The sequence below is a fragment of the Setaria italica genome, chromosome V (genome assembly GCF_000263155.2).
Source record: "Setaria italica strain Yugu1 chromosome V, Setaria_italica_v2.0, whole genome shotgun sequence".
Classification (NCBI taxonomy): domain Eukaryota; kingdom Viridiplantae; phylum Streptophyta; class Magnoliopsida; order Poales; family Poaceae; genus Setaria; species Setaria italica.
In genome coordinates this window covers 17499315-17521569 of record NC_028454.1, presented here as the reverse complement: position 1 = coordinate 17521569, position 22255 = coordinate 17499315, and the positions used below count along the sequence as shown (strand labels likewise).

Genomic DNA, 22255 nt, shown 5'->3' with positions numbered 1-22255 from the left:
GCCCTTTTGTTGCATCTGATGACACCTTTCCACCCACCAATTCCCCTTGTGTCCAGCCAATGTGATGTTGCGGCTATAAGGCGGAAAGGGGTGTCCGGGGAAGAAATGTCTACGCCGGTCAGCAAGACTACATCGACCAATGTGGGGGTCATGGGTCCGTGTCCAAACAGGAATGCGTTGAGAGCATCGGACCAGAAGTAAGAAGCTGCCATCACTAACGGCTCATTCCGTTCCATTTGGGACAAGGATAGATCGATGCATTGGCCAATTTTGAGCTCGTCCCATTGGACCCTCTTGGAGGCGGCTATCCGCTGGTACCATTCCCTCCAACCGGGAGTTTCGTTCGGCCAAGACCTAAAGGTACCCAACTAGTGATCTAGGTCCATAGTTGATTGTTTGAAGGGGATCCTATGGGTTTCCAAATTGATTAAGTCGGTTGGATCTGGGTTTCCCATGGGCCCAAGGCAGATAAGGCTGGGGTTTTCTGTAAGACGAATGGTGATGCGATGCCTAACCGCCTAAAAAGGAAAAGGGGGTGCGAGGGTAAGAAATAGATCTAAAGTAAATGCATTACTGATAAGGGAAAGTTTCGGTAATGACCTCCGGGATGAAGCTCCTCGTAATCGGCGGAGTCGCCGGTGCAGCTGCAGACAATGAAGCTGCCAATGGGATCTCGGATGAAGCTTCAACTTTCGCCGATGGAGCTCCTCCTTCCGTCAATGGAGCCGCCGTTGTAGCTACTGGAACCTCCACCAAAGGCACCATTTCTGGAGCTTTGCGCGTTGGTGAAGTACCTGAAGGTGCCGCCATTGGAAAAGTAGGGGGGAAATGCGAAAGGAAGGAGGTGCTGGAGAATTGGAGGACTAAGGAAAGTGTTGGAGATAGAAGAAAGCCTGTGCGCTGAGGAAGAAGGACGTGAGCTCGTAAGGGAAGTACGGGATGTGCTGATATTTAAAGGAGGTCTGAGAAGGGGTAAAAGTGGAATTTTTAACGCGCCGGCGTTTCGAGTTTTTCGGGAGTAGTGGTTGTCGTGGACGCCTGTTTCGAAAAGATTGCAACCATCAGGTTGGAGACCGCGAAACGGAAGGATGTTTTCATTGCGTCTATTTCGGATGAGAAGTTGAAAAGAATTTCGAAGTAAAGACTATGTTTTACTTCAAAACTGGGGGGCATGTGTTGACGCCAGATTTCGACACGAGTAAAATCGGCGTTAGAAGAGGAAGAAATTAGGAGATGCGGCGAGATACAAGGGCGACGATTGGAAATTGGCCGATTGGTGCTATAGTCAAGGATCGGTTGGTTGGCGCTACAGTCAAGGATTGGTTGATTGGTGCTACAGTCAAGGATCGGCCAATTGATGCTACAGTCGAGGATCGGTCGATTGATCCTTGGAGTTCCGCCTCGCCCGACCCTTGAGGTTTGGGATCGGACTCGCCCGACCCTCCAAGGGAGGATCTCCGCCTCGCCCGACCCCTGAGGTTTGGGATCGGACGCGCCCAACCCTCCAAAGGAGGATCTCCGCCTCGTCCGACCTTAGTTTTCAGGGTCGGAGTGAGTCTGAGCCCTCGACATATGGGTCCTGATCGGTTACCCCTTGCCAAAGAGGTGATCTGCCGATTAGGAGGTTGGAATAGTTGGGCCAATGTGGGCTTAAAAAGGATTATGAAGATGAAGAGGGAATCAGCCCATGAAGCGCGTGATAATCGACCTAGTACGAATCATACTTGTAAATATTCGTTTTCTGTTTAAATTTAGGGATAGAGTTCTACTCGGATAAGAAGTCGTTTGTACGGGGCTATAAATAGCCACCCTTGTAGATCTGTAATCCTCATCAAACTCAATACAACAAACTACTATTTCCTCGTACTTACTTTCAAGCAGGCAACTTCGCCAACACTTTTTTCCCCTTTTTCACGAGTTCGTACGGGTTGGCGGGGTTGCATCAACTTGACCTCCAGCCGATCTTGTAAGTTCCGCTTATCGAGTAAGTTCTAAGATTTAACTTCGGGCGCATCGCTGTCGTTTCGTTTAGATTTATTCATCAGTTATCGATATTTACTAGAATTCTAGGTTTTACCTGTTGTTCTAGTTTTATCACCAATTATCCAGCTAGGAATCGGTAATTTCAGCTTTCATCTATACTTCTCTATCTAATCTATTTATTTTAGCCGATTAGATTTGTTCCTTGTGTTGCTACTGTAGCGTTGTTTAGATTACTCTAGCAGTTTTCTTTATAAACGTTGCCTGGTAATCGGTTGCATCATAGCCGATTTCTTTATTACGGCAAATCGGCCAATTCGCTGATAAGCTTTCTCAAGATCGGAACCTTAGCCGATCGCAACCTCTGGGAACTGACACGTTTCTTTCCTTGCCAATCAACAGGTCAGATTGGTTGGCACGCCGCTCGAACCGCACCAGGGCGATCACCCAAACAGGAGCTAAGCAAATTCTCCCGGGTCGTGTGTCCGACGCTGGGAATTCAATCAGCCGATTTCTAGCGCCAACAGTATGTAATTTTTTTTCAGAAATGGTTGGATCACAAAGAGAGGCGGAGATATTGCTTGATAATTGAATTGCAACTTGATAATTATATTGATGATATGCGATGAGATAATAGCCTCAAGGGTCCAGACAACATCGTTGATCTCTCGGTTAGGCTTGTTCAAACACGGAGGAACAAAGTGCATGTTATGATTTACTTGCTTCTTAAATTGATATTGTTTTTACAAGTGACAACAACGAGTGTTGAAAGGGTATCTTTTGCATTGGTTAGAGTGAAAACAAAGTTAAGGAATAAACTAGGTGATAGTGTTTTGAACGATTGTCTAGTCACATTCATTAAGCGGGATATTTTCTTCCAAATAAATGAAGATGATATAATCAAGACATTCATGTCACTCAAAAAGTGGCGGGTAAACAAACCAGACAAGTAATACTATAAGTTTCTTTTATACTATATTTTGAACTATTTGTATTTCATGTGAACTATTTATATTGTGATTTGTTACTGTTTTCTAGCTTGATCTTTGATTTAAGACTTAACATGCTATTTAGTGCATGTCGTTTACCGAATTAGAATATGGTTTTACCAAATTGTAAATGGTTGTATCGAATTGCATAAGATTTTTTTTCAGCATATCCTATGGTAAAATCCTAGGTCCGCCACTATGGGGAAGGCCACGCTTTTTGGAACTCTACAGTGTACAAAACTGCACAAGCAACAGCACACAAAAAACAAAATATAGAAGACTAATTTATTGCAAGCCTATATTATGCCTCACCTACACGTATAGGGCACGGGGGTGAGGACATTGCTAATCTTCAACCACATAACTAGCCGTGGAAATTTGCACACACATACACATACAGAAACTAGTAATTTGCACATTCACAATTTGCCAATTTGGAGTAGCAATTCACACTTAAACAATATTCACACAGTCACATTCACAACCTAGCCGTAGCGATTTGGAGGTAAAGGAAGAAGGAAGAGGGAGGAGTATCATGTACTTGCAGATCGGGGAAGGAAGGTGTCCAGCGTGCAGATCAAGAAGGGGAGGTGTCCGGCGTGCAGATCAAGAAGGGAATGTGGCCGCGGGGGCAGGGGACGGTGGCGGCGGGAGCCGAGGGCAGGGGGATGGCGACTGCAGGGGCCGGGGGCCGGCGCAGGGGGCTGGGTGTGCGGGTGTGCGCGTGTGTGCGGGGGGTGTGCGTGTGTGTGGGTGACTGATCCACCGGTGGATATGGTTTGCCGAGTGTCCCGGATCCGGTGCTAGATCTCGGGCATTCGGAAACTTTTTTCATTTTCCTTCTTTTTCTTCTTTCTTTTTCATAATGTGTGTTCCGATGTACTTTGAACATACTTTTTCAAATTCACTCAACAATATATATTTGATTTTTCTACGAATATTATTCCATTATTTTATACATTTATAGCTCAAATTCAATTTATATCAATTAAAATTTTATAATTGCACTTAATAAATTAAAATTATTAAACAAATCCAAAAAATTACTAAAATTTCACATGAAACAATCTATGTTCTCTATTGCCTATACAAAAAGTTTTGAAGTCAAACCCCAATTCGACCAGCACTTTGACTCTAAATCTTACCGAATCCTTCTCAACACTATGATTTTTCTTCTAAGATGCTTCGGTTTGTAAACATCGTATATGACAAATTGTACGAAACCTTCTCAAATTTTTACCACAGCCTCCACGTATGATATCATCACATCACGACAAATCTCATGATTTTCAGACTTCATTTGCTTTCTTTAGAATTAAAAACCATTCGGTCACATGTTCGTGGTCGTGTTTCCTGAACAAGATGTTCAAAATTTCTTTTCATTTCCTAGGTAAGACCTCACACTGGACTCAATAAGATGGATATCATTTTTCTACTCAATTTATTCTATTATTTGAATCACTTGCAGTTCAAATTTCACTTATACCAAAAAAATCTTTGAAATGCAATAAATTAATTAAATATAGCAAACAAATCCAGAAATATACCAAATTTTAACATGGAATACTACATGTCCTATATGGAGAGTAGAAAAAGTTTCAAGGTCAGAAGAGGACATGTTCTATGTGGAGAGTAGAAAAATTTTCAAGGTCAGAAGAGAAAAAAGTGAAATTATTTGCTGAGTGCTAAATAATTACACTCGGCAAGCCTATTTCTTTGCCGAGTATTTTTTTTCTGGGTTGCAAAGTGCCAGGCTTTGCCGAGTGTTTTTTAGCTCTTTTGCCGAGTGCACTTATTTTGCCGAGTGTTTTTGTGGCAGCACTCGGCAAAGATCTTCTTTGCCAAGTGCTCGATAGAATGCACTCGGCAAAAATTCTTGCACTTGGCAAACTAAAGGTTTCCGGTAGTGTATACTTCTGATGATGTATTTATAGATAGACAATATAGTTGAGTTTAAAATTATTGATGTACTGTTTACAAGCTCCACCTATCCTTCTTATGTCTTAATATGATGTGTAAGGCAAGAATTCATAGCATCTGCTATATGATGTCGTATATACTGGACAATTTCACAACCATTATAATTGTACACCATTTTGATGATGGCGTAGATGCGAAGGTAATCGGAGATGAATGCTTGCACCTGATGTCAGTAATGCACAAGGGGTGCATTTTTTTTCTTACCCAAACAGTGTTTTCAGCTAGTTGTTTGAAACTTTGCTTCACTTACTCTCAAATAAGAAACTATGCTTCACTTTCTTAGCACAGTTGGAAACATTTGATTGTCATTTCGAAACCCACTAGTCTCGTTTGCTATCAAACATAGGTTCTGAAACAGTGGTGCTGCTAGAGAGACTAGAGAAAGGGGAAGTGACTATGAATGAAGCTCGTTAGATGAGTCCACGCCAATCAGGGCAATTAAAAATGACCTTACACGTCTCCGTTAACTTGTGTCGTTGTCGACCTTGTGACTCTTAATTTTGATGTGATCAGGACTTGCGACTTTTGTTGATCTGATCATGTCATGCCCTTTTGTGAAATGTAAACATGTAGGGCATGTGGGCACGGAGGGGATGGCTATTTTGTGAGTTCTTAACTTGTAGAACATGTGGGAATGGAAGTTCTTGAATCTTTGATTTGAACCATGGCATGTGTTGGAATATATGGGCTTGGTCCATCTAAATATCAAAATTTCAAATAAATCTCCGGGCATGAGAAAGTCATGCAAATTTTTAGTCCCACTTAGTGGAAGTGGAGGATGATCAACATAAATATGGAGGTTGTATGGGCGAAGAAGGAAAGCTCTGCATGCTATTTTCCTTGTTATCACATGCAATTTTCTTTGTTACGTGGTCTTTAAGTCTGCGAAATGTGGAAACCTAATTGGTTTAGATTGTGATCACTTCGCTTTTGTGATTCTGCACGGGAAGAGGGCAAATAAGGTTTTTGGTAAGTGTTCCGTGTGACTGCTCAAGTTCGTCACCACAGATCATCCTCCATCCAAGTCAGGCGTCGGGGTGTACCGCCATCTTCAACACTAGCTGGTACGATCCGTTCGCAGCACTGTCATTGCACCGTCCCCACCGCTCTTCATGGCTTCGTCATCTACATCTGCTCAGTACATGCACCGTGGCTTGATCAATCTTTAACTATATTTTCTAAGATCATGGTTATGATGTTTTTGCTTAATATGGTAGAGAATTGCATGCTAGAATTTGCTCTTGTATTTAGTTCGGAATATAATATTACAGTTGCCCAATTATTGGACAACAAGTAGTGCTCGGTGGAAATGATGGTAGCTAGGCTGATATCTTTAATGTCCGAATCCTGCCTGCCGCCTCCCGGGAAGTACTTTGGGCCACATCACTTGGAAATATTGGCCGTCGGATCTCAGGCAGCCCTTTCCTCAGCCGTCGGTCCCAGCCTGTTTAACGATAGCATCTTCGTGGCCCTTTGCGACTCAGTGCACGTGGCGGCGCAACCCCTCCCTCCCCGTGCCTTGCACTCGAGCTCCGCTGTGTGGGCAAATGACGACGAGCCTAGAGGCCATGGGCACCGCCTCGAGGGCGGGTGAAGTGGCATCAGCGCCTCCGACGAGGAGTTGGATAGAGCCCAATGCAAATAATTATTATTCATTCCTTATTTTCTATAATCCTACCCATATCTAGTGGCTGATTAACTTTATACTACATATATATACATATCCAATTGATTAATTGTACCCTCTCCATTTCTAATGGGTATATAATTTTCTACCCATACCCTCCCATTTGAAATGGATGTGACTTTTAAGGAGCGGGGATGGATACCCAGTGACAGGTCTAGAGATAGACCACGAGTGTGTGCACGCAAGGAGCTCGACCCTACAGTGGAGAAGGCAGCGGTGCTTGCTACCTCATCATCGCCCATAGTGGCGAAGCGGCCACGCTCGGCGAGCAACTGTGCATTGTAGCAGCAGTGCCCGTTGTGCGCAAAGTGGATGACGGCAACAACGCGCATGAAGGTCTAATGTTAGTACCGGTCACATTCTGATCCATTAGTACTGGGTCCAAATTTAGGACCCCTGGAGGTCTTTTAGTACGGGTCGTAACATCAGGGGCACCTTTAGGGCCTGTTTGGCTCTGGGATGTTAAAATTTAACACCCGTCACATCGAATGTTTGGATGCTAATTAGAAGTATTAAACATAGGCTAATTACAAAACTAATTACACAGATGGAGTGTATTTCGCGAGACGAATCTATTAAGCCTAATTAGTTCATGATTTGACAATGTGGTGCTACAGTAACCATTTGCTAATGATGGATTAATTAGGCTTAATAGATTCATCTCGCGAATTAACACAGGGTTCTGCAATTAGTTTTATAATTAGCTCATGTTTAGTTCTCCTAATTAGCATCCGAACATCCGATGTGATACTGTTAAAGTTTAGCACCTCATATCCAAACACCCCCTTAGTACCAGGTGGTGTTACGACCCGCTACTAAAAGGTCTAGAACTCCATCACATGCGTTGCGTAGGTGGAATGACAAGGAAGGCTCGCGCGAGGTTTGAGGTCGTGGGTTCGAATCCCACGGACCGTGCACGACGATTTTTTGTGCAAACAAGTTAGAACACCAACCGGTACTAAAGGGATGCTTTAGTATTGGTTATTTGACCTGGTACTAAAGGAGCCTTACCTGTTGTACAACCAGTACTAAAGGGGTTGACCGGTATCGAGAGTGGAATCCGCATTAGTGTCAGGTCCACAATAATCATCGATATAAGCCTTTTAACTACATAAGAAGAAGTCAGTAAGGTCTCTTTGGAGATTAAGCTATGGTCTTTTGCTGTACATACACACGGCATTGCAGTGGCCTTTGGACCTAGAAGCGGCACACCCTATATATATGGTAGACACAAGTAGATTTTGCAAGAGCTTGATCACGAACTTCAATGTAAAGAACATGTATACAAAATTAAGAATCGCCACAATACAATACTCTCTGTATAGGGAATAGTTAACTCCATGTCAAGAGAATAGCTGCGTTGAGGCTGTTTCTGTTGAAAACGTAGACCAAAATAGAAGGGATACACCGGCCTAAGATCAACAAGAGATACTGGCCAACTCAGATCAAGCGCGGCAACGCCGCGTCAAGTTTCTAGTGTTATTTATTTGCCACATGGTTTCCTAGAAAATGCAAGTCTCGAATAATGCATATGCAAAACACAATAGTTTATTGGATTATTTTTGTGCTACAACATTGGAGAGACAATTTCGGGGAGCTCCTGAGTATCAAAATATTGCAAAAACACGCCGCATAAAATGATTTCGTATGACCGTGTGAATTGTTTACCAAGCAAGTGTCTACAACCGTAAAACAACAAGAAGAAATTCAAAGATTCCCGAGTGTCTTACAGTGGGGGAATGACTCCGTTAGGGCAGCACCGAATTGTTAAGCTGTACCTTTCTTGTGTGCTCTCCATTTGCCACATGAATAATCTCGCTTAGGGAAACGGTTTATTCACACGGTGCCTTATATATCGTAGACACTCGGGTGTAGACATCAAGTTTCCTGACTCGACGTCGTCAAGTGTTGTTTGTTGGTGCTAATTACTCTCGAGGAAGTTTCTTCGAAGTGTACTATTGGTCCCGGGTTGGGTATTGGTTCCGAGTATTTGTAGCACCAGGGAGTTTCACAGCTTGTAGTGTGTGGAATGTTTTTCCTTAAGGACATATCAAAATGCTCACTCCCTAGTCCTCCAAATGTTTGTGGAAGATTCATTTCCTCCCTTTGATTTCTTTTGTTGATGCTGGACCATGTATTAAACACTCTGTTTTGAACATAATTATGTCTAGCATAAGAGAAAAACAAACTGGATATTTGATATTCTGCATGCATCCTATAATGCTACTCATTTGTTATAAGGTTCGAAGTTTTTTTTAAAGAAGTTTTTTTTGGGTAACCTTGCCAGGATGAACTACCTATTTGGGACTCACGAAAATGCAAACTTGATTCCCCTATGCAACTCTGCGTTAGGTTCTCTGCAGAAACATTTTGATAGCCCAGTTTGGCATAGGCCTGGCCTCCTGGGCATGCATAACTGTTGGGTTGTGATCCAAATTCTTGGGCTGAAGTGAAGCGGGCCGAAGCGAAGCGACCCATTGCGTTTAGAGGGACTACACCATCTATTAGTACCATATTGCTAATAGACGAGGCTGTGGGGGTTTTTCCTCCCTATATATATGGACCACCTCCCTCATGGAAAAGATGCACCATAGACTTCTATACGGGAAGGTCCCAAGTTAGGGTATTCCCAAGTTGTAAATCTCCATTGTAACCACACCCAGATATAGTGAAGATTGTTGCTGGCTGGCGCCCGTGGTTTTTCCCTCTCATATTGGGAGGGTTTTCCACGTTAAATCTTGTGTCTCTCTGCGATTGATCTTGTTTACTTCGTCGTTCCTCCGCCATCGCGTACAACAAGTAGTACCAGAGCTGAGTTTTTCACATCGGGGCAACACGATGGCGTCGATGAAGTTTGATCTACCGCTACTCGACTACAAGATGAGATTCTCGCTGTGGAAAGTGAAGATGAGGGCGATACTCGCCCAATCACAGGATCTGGATGAGGCGCTTGTTTGTTTCGGGAAGAAGAAGAAGGAAGAATGGACTCCTGAGGAGAAACGTAAAGATCGTAAGGCTCTATCGCTCATTCAACTTCATCTTTCTAATGATATCTTGCAAGAAGTGCTGCAGGTGCAAACTACTGCAGAACTTTGGTTGAAACTGGAATCGATCTGCATGTCAAAAGATCTCACCAGTAAGATGCACATAAAGATGAAGTTGTTCTCGCACAAGTTGCAAGAAGGAGGATCGGTGATGAATCACATATCGGTCTTTAAGAAGATCGTGGCCGATCTGTTGTCCATGGAGGTAAAATTTGAAGATAAGCATTTAGGTCTTTTGTTACTATGCTCACTGTCTGGTTCATATTCAAATTTTCGTGACACCATATTATTAAGCCGTGGTGAACTAACCCTAGCGGAGGTTTATGAGGTGCTCCAAAGTAAGAAGAAGATGAAAGGTATGGTGCAGGGTGAGTCGTCGTCCTCCAAGGGCGAAGCATTGCAGGTCAGGGGCAGATCTGAGCAGAAGTCTTACGACAACAACAATCACGACAAGAGCCACCATGGTAGAGGATGTTCAAAGTCCAGGGATAAGAAGTTCTGCAAGTACTGCAAGAAAACAAACCACTTCATCGAGGATTGCTATAAGGTAAAGAATAAGGAGAAGAGGAATGCCGCATATCAACAGAAAAATAAAACTGAAGGTAATGCCTCTGTGGTCTCTGGTACTGATAGTATTGATTCAGGAGATTGCCTTGTCACATTTGCTGGTTGTGTTGCTGGTCATGATGAATGGATACTCGATTCGGCATGTTCGTTTCATATCTGCATTAACAGAGAATGATTTAGCTCTTATAAGCCTGTGCAGAGTGGAGATGTCGTACACATGGGAGATGGCAACCCATGTGAGATCGTGGGCATTGGATCAGTTCAAATTAGGTCACATGATGGCATGGTTCGCACGCTGGACGATGTGCGATATATACCAAGGATGGCAAGAAATCTCATCTCCCTCAGCACACTCGATGATGATGGGTACAAGTACTCCGCTTCAGGTGGAGTTTTAAAGGTATCAAGAGGTTCTCTCATTTACATGGTTGGTGATATGAATTCTGCCAAGTTATATGTGCTTAGAGGAAGTACTTTGCATGGTTCCGCTACGGCTGCTACTGTCTCTGATAATAATACTAACCTCTGGCATAAGCGTCTTGGGCACATGAGTGAACTTGGTATGGCAGAATTGATGAAGACAAACCTGCTGGATGGCTGCACTCAAAGTAAGATGAACTTCTGTGAGCACTGCATTTTTGGTAGGCACAAGAGGGTAAAGTTCAATACCGCGGTACATCGCTCCAAAGGTATACTTGAGTATGTACATGCAGATTTGTGGGGACCTTCTCGTAAGACCTCGTATGGCGGTGCAAATTATATGCTAACTATCATTGATGATTACTCTAGAAAAGTATGGCCTTATTTTCTGAAAGGTAAAGATGATACATTTGCTGCTTTTAAAGAGTGGAAAGTAATGATAGAAAGGCAAACTGAGAAGAAGGTAAAGCTGCTTCGTACTGATAATGGTGGTGAATTTTGCTCGCATGAATTTAATGATTATTGCAGGAAGGAAGGCATTGTGAGGCATCACACCATTCTGTACACTCCGCAGCAAAATGGTGTGGCTGAGCGCATGAACAGAACCATCATATCGAAGGCTCGTTGCATGCTGTCCAACGCCAAGATGAGCAAACATTTTTTGGCAAAGGCCGCCAACACCGCATGCTATTTGATCAACAGGTCGCCTTCTATTCCACTCAACAAGAAAACTTCTATTGAGGTATGGTCTGGTACGCCTGCTGATTATTCAAAGTTGAGAGTTTTTGGTTGCACTGCTTATGCTCATGTTGATAATGGAAAATTGGAGCCTAGAGCTATTAAGTGTCTGTTTCTTGGTTATGGTTCTGGAGTAAAAGGATATAAGCTATGGAATCCTGAAATAAGAAAGACTTTCATGAGCAAGAGTGTTATTTTTAATGAATCTGTGATGTTTAATGACAATTTGCCCATAGATATTATACCAGACAGATCTGATGATGAGCAGCAAAATGTGAGCGTGTAGGTGGAGCACATGGATGATCAGGAAGATGAATTTGTTGATGATACTATTGATACTGTTCAACACTCACCTCTTGTTTTGCAGCAAGACGATCAACCTATTGCACTTCGCAGAGCAAAGAGGAGTTGTGGCCCTCGATCCCGATTGATTGAAGAGTGTAATTTGATTCATTATGCTCTTAGTTGTGCTGAATAGGTGGAGAACACTCATGAGCCGGCCACGTAGAATGAAGCCATTATTTCTGGAGACCGCGAGAAGTGGATCTCAGCTATGCAAGAAGAGATGCAGTCCCTGGAGAAACATGGCACATGGGACGTGGTGCGTTTGCCTAAAAATAAGAAGACCGTGCATTGCAAATGGATCTTCAAGAGGAAGGAGGGTGTATCTCCTAGTGAGCCTTCGAGGTTTAAGGCAAGGTTAGTAGCTAAAGGCTTCAGTCAGATTCTAGGTGTTGATTACAATGATGTGTTCTCCCCAGTTGTGAAGCATAGCTCAATCCGTACATTCTTTAGCATTGTTGCTATGCATGATCTTGAGCTTGAGCAGCTAGATGTGAAAACAGCATTCTTGCATGGAGAGCTTGAGAAGGAGATATACATGGACTAGCCAGAAGGGTTCATAGTGCCTGGTAAGGAGGATAATGTTTGCAAATTGAAGAAGTCCTTGTATGGTTTGAAACAGTCTCCTCGTCAGTGGTATAAGAGGTTTGATTCATTTATGTTGTCAAATAGCTTTGAGAGATCTGATTATGATAGCTGTGTCTACATTAAATTTGTTGATGGATCACCTATACTGTTATATGTTGATGATATGCTGATTGCTGCCAAGAATAAGAAAGAAATCAATGCATTAAAGGCTCAATTGAGCATAGAATTTGACATGAAGGATCTTAGTGCTGCTAAGAAAATTCTAGGTATGGAAATTACTAGAGACTGTGCTTTTGGTTTATTATTTCTTAGTCAGCAAAATTATATTCAGAAAGTACTTCATCATTTCAACATGCATGATTCAAAGCCTGTTAGGACTCCCATTGCACCTCACTTTAAATTGTCAGCTTTACACTGTCCTAGCACTGATGAGGAAGTTGAGTACATGTTCAAAGTTCCATATGCTAGTGCTGTTGGGTCTTTGATGTATGCCATGGTTTGCTTTCATCCAGATTTATCTTATGCTATGAGTATGGTCAGTAGATATATGGCTAATCCTGGTAAAGAGAATTGGAAGGCCGTTCAGTGGATTTTCAGGTACCTGCGAGGCACATCGAATGCTTGTTTGAAGTTTGGCAGGACTGAAAAAGGACTCGTTCGCTATGTTGATTCAGATTATGCTGGTGATTTGGATAAGAGAAGATCGCTCACAGGTTATGTTTTTACCATTGGAGGTTGTGCTGTGAGCTGGAAGGCACATTTGCAGGATGTTGTTGCGTTGTCCACCACTGAAGCAGAATATATGGCTATTTGTGAAGTAAGTAAAGAGTCAGTTTGGCTAAAAGGTTTGTTTGCTGAAATTGCTGGAGTTGATTCTTGCATTAACCTATTTTGTGACAGCCAGAGTGCAATTTATCTCACTAAAGATCAGATGTTTTATAAGAGGACAAAGCACATTGAGGTTAAATATAATTATGTTAGAGATATTGTTGCAAAGGGCAAGCTAAAGGTATGCAAGATTAGCACTCATGAAAATCCTGCTGATATGTTCACAAAGGCAGTTCCTGTTGCGAAGTTTGAGCTTCGCTCAAGCTTAGTTGGTGTTACTATTTAATCCAAGAGGCTATTTGACACCGAAGGTATTTTCTTTGTTTGTTTTAGGGTAAAGGTTTGTTTTATGCTACAAGAAGAAATTTGTTTCAAGGTGGAGTTTGTTGGGTTATGATCCAAATTCTTGGGCTGAAGTGAAGCAGGCCGAAGCAAAGTGGGCCGAAGTGTTTAGAGGGACTACACCATCTATTAGTACCATATTGCTAATAGACAAGGCTGTGGGGGTTTTTCCTCCCTATATATATGGACCACCTCCCTCATGGAAAAGATGCACCATAGACTTCTATACGGGAAGGCCCCAAGTTAGAGTATCCTCAAGTTGTAAATCTCGATTGTAACCATACCCAGATATAGTGAAAATTGTTGTTGGCTGGCGCCCGTGGTTTTTCCCTCTCGCATTAGGAGGGTTTTCCACGTTAAATCTCGTGTCTCTCTGCGATTGATCTTATTTACTTCGTCGTTTCTCCACCATCGCGTACAACAATAACGGCTGGGAATTGGCCAAATTCTCGGCTAACCCTTAGCTAGTCGTTTCATCGCCCTGAACTAACTTTTTGACACAATGCAAGAAGACATAACTACAACGTATATATATACTAGTTCTCAAAAAATTCTTACAGATCCTATCAGGAACTACAAGAATTTCTGTTATCTTTTTTCCTTGATGAGAAGACACAAGAATTCTGGCTTAGCATGTCTTGAGCATCGGAGTGTCCGCGTATGGCCCATTCAGCACCCCTTGGGCGATGATGCTGTATGCCTTCTCCGTCATGTGGATGCCGTCCCAGCTGGCGAACTTGCCAGGGTTGCCCCAGATCTTTGCCGTCTTGTCGCAGCCTTTGCCCGTGTGGTACCGGCCCTCGCCGCCGCAGCACGAGACCAGAGGATCATCGATGCCTGTCACGCCGCAAATGTCCCACGATGAAAAGAGCAGATTGGCGTTAGTTAGCTCCATTTCAAGGAGAGGATTATAACATTAGAATCATCCGCGACTTACCGTATCTCGTTGGGTTCTGGACGAACTGCATGGCGGCACCGAAGTAGTCGGCGAAGATGATCTTGACACCGGCGTTCTGCAACCGGAGCCGGGCAACCTCCTGCTGCAGCAGCTGGTTGTGCTTTTTGGAGAACTCGTTGAACCAGACGAGGCAGCCATGCTCGTCGTAGTCCGTGGGTTTGTTGCTGTCGAACATGCCCAGGTACTGCGGCACGCAGCCGATCGGGAAGTTGCCCGGGACGAGCACCGCCTTGGCGCCGAGGTTGATCACCTCCTGCACGGCGGCACCGATGCGGCTGACGACGTCCGGCATGTACTGGCTCGGCGTCTCCCTGGGATTATTGCGATTGAAGAACCAGAAGTTGTAGTCGTTGCCGCCGATCTCGCCCATCACCACCAGAGACTCGGCAAGGAGGCTCTTCGCCGCAGCTGCATGCATGCCAAACAGTTGATCGCCAAGAAACATATATAAAATTTATATAAAAAAGGTTCTTGATTCTTGACCCAATACACGACGTCAGGTACGTAGAACGGACAAGCTTACCGTCTCCTGGCGCGATCCGCGCGAGCACCTTCTTGAACGACTGGAGCTGCAGGTCCAGGTGGGATGGCGCCGGCATGGCGAAGTTGTACTTAATCTTGTAGTAGTCCCAGGACAGAGCCGTGGATCCTAGCACGGCGAAGTTGGCGCCGGTCGGGAACTGGCCCGACCCCTCTTCGGGTATGCTCGGCGGAATCAACGGCAGGCCGAGCGCTTGGGCTGAGACGTACGGGTGCACGGTGAACACAGAAGAACATGCAATGCACACGCACGCAGCCAATGGACACTCACCGTAGAAATCGACGATGACACGGCCGTCGGAGACGCGGCCGGTGGGACGGTTGAAGTAGGTCATGCCATACGGGAGCTCCTTGATCGGCGTCGGGTTGTTGCCCGAGGTGAACGCGAAGTTGCCAGTGTCGATGATGGAGTCGCCGAAGGCGAAGATGTGCTTGTAGCAGCCGCAGAAACCTACCGGAGAGTTGAGCAGGAGGACGAAGGAGACGAGGAGGATGGAGCTCCCCATCTGATGATCTGAGCACCAGTACTTGCACTCGTGCAGGGAGCAGGGTGCTGAAACACGGTGAGTTCCTACGATCTGATTCTTGTGTTGTGTCCATTTTATAGTAGAAGTTTGTGATCAAGTGTATCAAGATTTACCAAGTCAAGATTTACCAAGTGAGTTAAGGTACGATATCCCTCTTACCACGCTAAATCGAACCTGGCAAATTAAATATGAGAATATATGGGTAAATGTTATGGAGATATGGCGAAGATATTTACCAGCCATATGTGGCGCATGCATGTTTCAATTTGTTGCCTTACGTATACTTTGCCGTACCATATTGGCAGTACCATATTATTTGGGCATATCTTAATTATTTTACCAAACCAATTAGCTGCCAATAATAATCTTCTGCTCCAGGAGACATCGATCGACGCATATAGCAGTGATTTCATACCATGACAGGGTTTGTTCTCTCTTGAAGTTGTGTATGCGCGCGCGTGCTCTTTCGGTCACTTAATTTCTCTAGTCATTTCGAGTTATGGGTTTTTTTTTGCGAGAACAGTTGTGAGATGGCTTCTTCTGCAGTGAACTATAATTAAAGCTTCAAAGGTTTTTCAGTTCAGTAATACCTCTACAAGTTCTATTTTTTAGAAAATGGAATTATCTCCGGCCTCTACGACCGCACACATCCCTCTACAAGTCATGCAACAATTTCTTAAACAAGTCTGGCAACGATTTTATTCGAGGAGCATTAGGTCAACAATTTCAGAAACCTAATTCGACAGCTTATTGAGTGGTCACATTATAATGGTGGTTGACATGTTCTTGCTATGCGTAGTAGTAGGATGTTACACTCGGTTTAAATAATAAAACTGAAAGTTGATAACTATATGTACACCCGATCAGTTTATTCGTACATACAATGACTTTATCAGTGACTATCATTACAATACCATTACATAACGACACTTTATTACAAAAGGACCCTTTGTTGCAGTGCGGATCTTTCATCAAACCACATGTAGTCATTCCGGGGTAAGCCAGCCTAGTATGGAGTATAGATGGCCATTTGTGCCGCCCGGCCCGGCCCGGCATAGGCCCGCCAAAGCACAGGCATGGTGCCACCATAGTGTCGGGCCGTGCCGCCTAGCGTGCTGCACCCTCGGCCCAAGCATGGGCACATAGGGCCCATTTCATTCCGTGCCAGCCCGGTTGGCCCGTGGAGCTTGTCGGACTCGTGCCGGCCCACCGCCCGCTGACGGAGACTGCGCCGCCGTTGGGTGCCGCCCTGCCCGCCCTAACATCGACGCGTCACTACATAGGGAGTAGGGAGGGGAGGAAGCACCCGCTCACCACCAGCTGCTCTTGCCTCCAACCCATCATAGCGCCGCCATAGATCCGCGGAGGAGGAAGAGGAAGGGAGAGGAGGGAGCCATGCGCCCTTCCCTCGCCAGTCGCCTCCATGCACGCCACAAACTGCTCCTCCGGTCCATCTGTCATATATCTGTGTGGGAAGGAAGGAGAGGGAGGGGAGGTGCAGCTGCGGGGAGAGAGGGGGAGGGTTGAGCTGCGGGAGAGGACGGGGAGGGGCGTGCCTGCGGGGTCGGAGGGGAGGGGCGCGCCTACGGAGGGGCAACTGGGCGAGAGAGAGAGAGAGACACGGGTGACGGTGTGGGGTCGGGTGGCGGCATCGGTGAGAGCCGGCAGCGGTAGGGTTTTTGAGATTACATTATATATGGGGGTGCATTGTTTTTGCGGGTCAGCACCGGGTAGGATGCTGTTTCACAGGCCGTGCTGGGCCGCCTGTCGTGCTGGGCTGGCGGCCCATGCTCGGCCCATGCTACTGGGACGGGCCAGCAAGGGCATGGAGCCCTCCGTGTCGGGCCAGGTTAGGGCCGAGCCAAAAAACCGGGCTCCATGACTGGGAGGCGGGCTACGGGCTACATGGACATCTATAGTACGGAGCATCAAAATTGAAGCCATCGTCTGCAAGAATCAAGATACTCCACCTCATCTTCACTTCAATAACAGCTAGGTGGATACAACAAATGTTGAAGGCAACCATATAGCAACCCTCATACGTCCATACGAGCCACCAACTACCAAACCACCAAGCTCTACGAATCATAAAGAAGTGCATGCCACTCTTACTGGGAGGATGGCTGATATATTAGTGCTCCGTTATGCAAAGGTTACGTATTTTGCCCACGGCTGATATATTAGTGCTCCATTATGCAAAGGTTACGTATTTTGCCCACGAGACTTGATTCATGTTTACCAAAGGTATCTAGCCCCATATTACACATTGCCGAAATGTGTAATTGGATGTCATTACAAGGGTTTTACAAAGAGTTGTCCGATACTTATTTAGTTCATGCATGCCGTAGGAGCAATCCCGATACCCTCCTTTAGTCAGGGCAGCTCTACACTTTCTAGGGCCCTAGGGTGAACGTGACGACGTGGGTCCATAAGGCAAGATGCACATGTCGAAGCCCAGTGTACAACAGGATTTGCAGAGCATATGCGAATCAGGCAGGAATAAGAAGACTAATGTACAAGCAACTAACCATGTATGGGCCTCTCCAAAAAAATAAAAACTAACCATGCATGGGCGCTTGTTTACTTAGCTAGGCTGAGATGTTGTTCTTCCTCTTTTCAGTTAATTAGCTACGCAGGCTTGGGCTGAGGAAGTAAACATCATACATATATACTCGTATGGGCCTCTAAGTGGACTGAACCCTAGGCTGTCGCACTTTTTGCTCTAGCCCAGAGCTGGCCCTGCCTTTAGTTCATAGTAACCTTCCCTCCCAAAAGGCCATCATGATGAGTAGAAGAGCATAGAACCATTTAGTGCTTAATTCCTTAATTAATTGGCCAGGTGTAAAGCCCATTTAGATCTCATAATGGATCCTTAGAATCTAAGACAGCAACATGTAGGAATCTTCATTACTGAACTTAACTAAAATAGGATCGTTAACACCTAATTACATGAACAACAAGGAAAGGGATTGAGTAGTCAACCGGCAGAGATGGTGTGCGATGATCCAGCCATCATTGTCAGGGCAAAGGCCAGGGAAGGCATTGGTGCAGCCGACGGTGAAGACCATAGTCGATCTCCTAGATGGCGGTGTCCTTTAGGCCTCTACCTCGTCTGGTACGCGGTGGCGAGGAGGTCACGGCGGCGGTGTTCAGATTGCTCCAGCGCCGCCTAGATCGATTAGGCATGTTGGGTGTGTGTGGGGGTTTAGGGGTTTTAGCTTAACCCTAAATCGAGTCGGGGCAACCCTTTTATTGTGTCGGATGATCTGGGACTGCAATCATGGGTCGGTTGTGCCTCCGATCAAGGCACGGATATGGACGCGGAAAAGACCGAGTCGGGGTTTATCCTCTTTTTTCGATTCTCCTTTTTCTCGGCCTTTTGACCGCTCCAAATTTTCCAACACAACCAGCACAAATCGTGAAGCACCAGATTGCTTGTTTTATTGCTACTAGGACAGCGGTTTATTCTTCTCCTAGTAGTCTAGTAAATCGATTGATGGATAATGAAGTGAGCAACGGGATGGTTTTACTCATTGATGGGAATCACTGTGTTTTGAATGAGCATTGCACGGAAACTCAAGCAGTCGGCCATGTCTGCTAGGGAGGTATTAGGAAGTATATGTGTATATTAGGATGTATTTATCCTTTCCTTGTACACTTGATGTATTCCTTTTATTCCAAGCCATATTGGCCATATATATAGAGGTCACCCCCTCATTAGGGTGTGTGGTGTTTCCCATCTACTTCTCTACATGGTATCGCAAGATTAGATCGTGAGCCTCCTCTCCTCTCCCTAGCGCACGTAACCCTAGGGCGGCACTGTGACATCCTGGCCCAAGGCTTAATAGGCTTGATAGAATACTCATACCAATAAGTTGCAACTTCTTTTTCGGAAGCTCATCCTCAAAGAACTCCGGGGTTAAGCGTGCTTAGCCTGGAGCAATTTCGGGATGGGTGACCGACCGGGAAGTTCTTCCCGGGTGCGCACAAGTGAGGACAAAGTGCGTAGAAAAGACTTGTGTTGGTCTGTGAGGGAATTCTTGATATCCTAGAGAGCTGCCAGGTGTATGCGGGCCCGGCCCCGGGGGGGCGGGACGCCACAGGCACCCCTCCTGCTGTGCCGCCACCACCCCCTCAGCTGCACCTCCTGTCGCGTGCACCCCCTCCCTGCTGCACGCCATGGCCACCCTCTCCTCCGCGGACTCTTCCGTGTCCAACGACGCCACCACCCCTGCTGATGGCTCTGTGTCGCCGTCTGGCACGGCTGTTGGCGCCGGTGGTGGCGGTTTGCATCTTATTCATGCTCCGCCACCCGTCATCCACCCCTACGCCACCGTCTCCATCAAGTCTCACGTTCCCATGACATTGACGATGAAGTCCTCCGCCTACACCAAGTGGGCATCTTTCTTCAAGTCCATGTGTGGCAAGTTCGGCCTTAAGTCGCACATCGACAGCACGGTGGCGGCCCGTCCCTAGGACCTCGACTGGGATCAAGCGGATTGCTGCGTCCGCTCCTGGTTCTTCGACTCCGTCGACGACTCCGTCCTCGACCTCGCCATGACCGACAATGATTAGATCATCCGGGATCTTTGGCTCACCATCGAGGGCCTATTCCATGCTAACAAGCAGTTCTGGGCGATCTTCCTCAGCCACGACTTCCACTCCATGACACAGGGCAACTCCTCCACCACCGAGTACTGCAGCCGCATGAAGACCCTCGCCGATGCCCTCCGCGATGTCGGCCATCCTATTCAGGACTCCCAGCTTGTCCTGAACCTCCTCTGTGGCCTCAACCCGCGCTTCTCCAACACTGTTGACGACATTGCCAACTCTACCACTAGCTTCCCGTCCTTCGCCCAGACGCGGGACATGCTCGCCCTAAAGGAACTTCGCCTCGTCAATGAGGAGAAGATCTCCAACTCCACCGCCCTCCTCATCGAGAACTCTTCATCATCTTCATCCTCTGGCTATACAGGCGGGTGTCGCCTGCCATCTGGTTCTGTCCAGACTGGCGGCAGCGGCAGCAACAGTAGCGGTGGTAGCAGCGGCGGCCGCATCGGCGGCAGCTTCCACAGCGGTAGGCCCCCTTGGCCCACTGACCTATGGTTCTGCTTCAATCCGGGGCCTGGCTCCTATGGCGCCCGCAGTTTCCAGTAGGCCGGCAGTCAGGGCAGTGGGGGTTGGCACCCCAGTGCCCCTAGCCTCCTCAGCCCTCCTCCACAGGCCCACGCCACCTACGTCCCCGTTCGCGCCCTTTTAGACGCCAACCTAGGATCAGCTGGCAGCCTGGTTGCCGCCTTGAACCAGATGGCCTTGCAGAATGGCAGCTGGGTCATCAACTTGGGTGCAACCAGCCACATGTCATCTTCGGATGGTATTCTTCTTTCCTGCCTCCCTCCCTCTCACTCCTCCATGACTGTCGGTAACGGTCACACCCTTCCCGTCACGTGCCATGGCAACTCCACCCTAACCACCCCCACCTCCCACTTTCGCCTTAATAATGTCCTTATTGTCCCTTCTTTAATTCGTAATATGATTTCTGTTTGTCAGTTTACTAAGGACAGTAACTGCACCATAGAGTTTGATGCCTTTTGCTTTTCTGTCAAGGATTTTCCGACCAGATGCGTGATTCTTTGCTGCAATAGTGCCGGTGATCTTTACACCATGCCTCCAGCATCCAGCTTTGCAGTGCCCCACGCAGACCTCGCCATCTCCTCCAGTTTGTGGCATCTCCGTCTTGGTCATCCTGGTCCTACCGCCATCGCCACACTTAGACAGACTTCATCTATTGCTTGTAGTAAAGACATTCACACTCTATGGCATTCATGTCAATTAGGGAAACATGTGCGGTTACCTTTCTCATATTCTAGCTCTCGCAGCTCTGCTCCTTTTGAGTTAGTTCACTGTGATGTTTGGGCTTCTCCCATTGCTAGCGTCTCTGGTTATCGCTACTACCTAGTCATTTTGGATGACTTCTCGCATTTTCGTTGGACGTTTCCTCTAGTTCACAGGTCTGAAGTCACCTCACACATCACTGACTTTTGCGCCTATGCTCATACGCAGTTTAGTCTTCCCGTTCGAAGTGTCCAAGCTGACAATGGGACCGAATTTGTCAATAAGACTCTCACATCTTTTTTGACTTCTCGGGGTATCCACTTGTGCCTCTCGTGTCCCTATACTTCTCCCCACAATGGGAAAGCCGAGCGTGTCCTACGCACCCTCAATAACGTGACTCGCACCTTACTCATTCATGCCTCCATGGCTGCCCCATACTTGCCGAGGCGCTTGCCACCACCACCTATCTTCTGAACCAGCGCCCCTGCTCTGCCGTTCAGAATGACATTCCCTACCGCCTCCTTTATTTCTAGCCTCCTGAGTACTCTCATGTGTATTCGGTTGTCTTTGTTACCCTAACTTCTCAGCCACGGCACGCCACAAGCTTGCTCCTCATTACACAGCGTGTGTCTTCCTCGGTTATCCCTCCTCTCACAAGGGGTACCACTGCCTTGACTTGTCCACTCAGCGAGTCATCATCTCTTGCCATGTTGTCTTCGACAAGTCTATTTTCCCCTTCTCCTCCCACCCCACTCACCTGCCGTAGCTCGACTTCCTCTTGTCCAGCCCCTTTGATGCTCCTGCTCCCACCTCGGTCACCCCATCCTCGAACGTCGAGCAGCCGCAGCCCTCACCCGTTGTTTTGCAGGAACTCACTAATGACAACCGCG

At 46.3% G+C, this 22255-nt stretch overlaps 2 protein-coding genes across 2 annotated transcripts; one reads left to right on the top strand and one right to left on the bottom strand.

Annotated features, from left to right (window-relative positions):
- Positions 1-14133: 14133 nt before the first annotated feature.
- On the bottom strand, positions 14134-15509 carry LOC101757210 (GDSL esterase/lipase At1g28600). Its single transcript, XM_004971778.1, has 4 exons — positions 15275-15509; positions 14987-15202; positions 14443-14871; positions 14134-14342 (listed from the first exon to the last, which is right to left on the bottom strand). Exons 1-4 carry the CDS (start codon positions 15507-15509, stop codon positions 14134-14136), a joined length of 1089 nt encoding a protein of 362 aa, XP_004971835.1.
- Positions 15510-20195: 4686 nt separating this feature from the next.
- Positions 20196-20687, top strand: LOC111257327. Its single transcript, XM_022826657.1, has one exon. It carries the CDS (start codon positions 20196-20198, stop codon positions 20685-20687), a length of 492 nt encoding a protein of 163 aa, XP_022682392.1.
- Positions 20688-22255: the final 1568 nt, after the last annotated feature.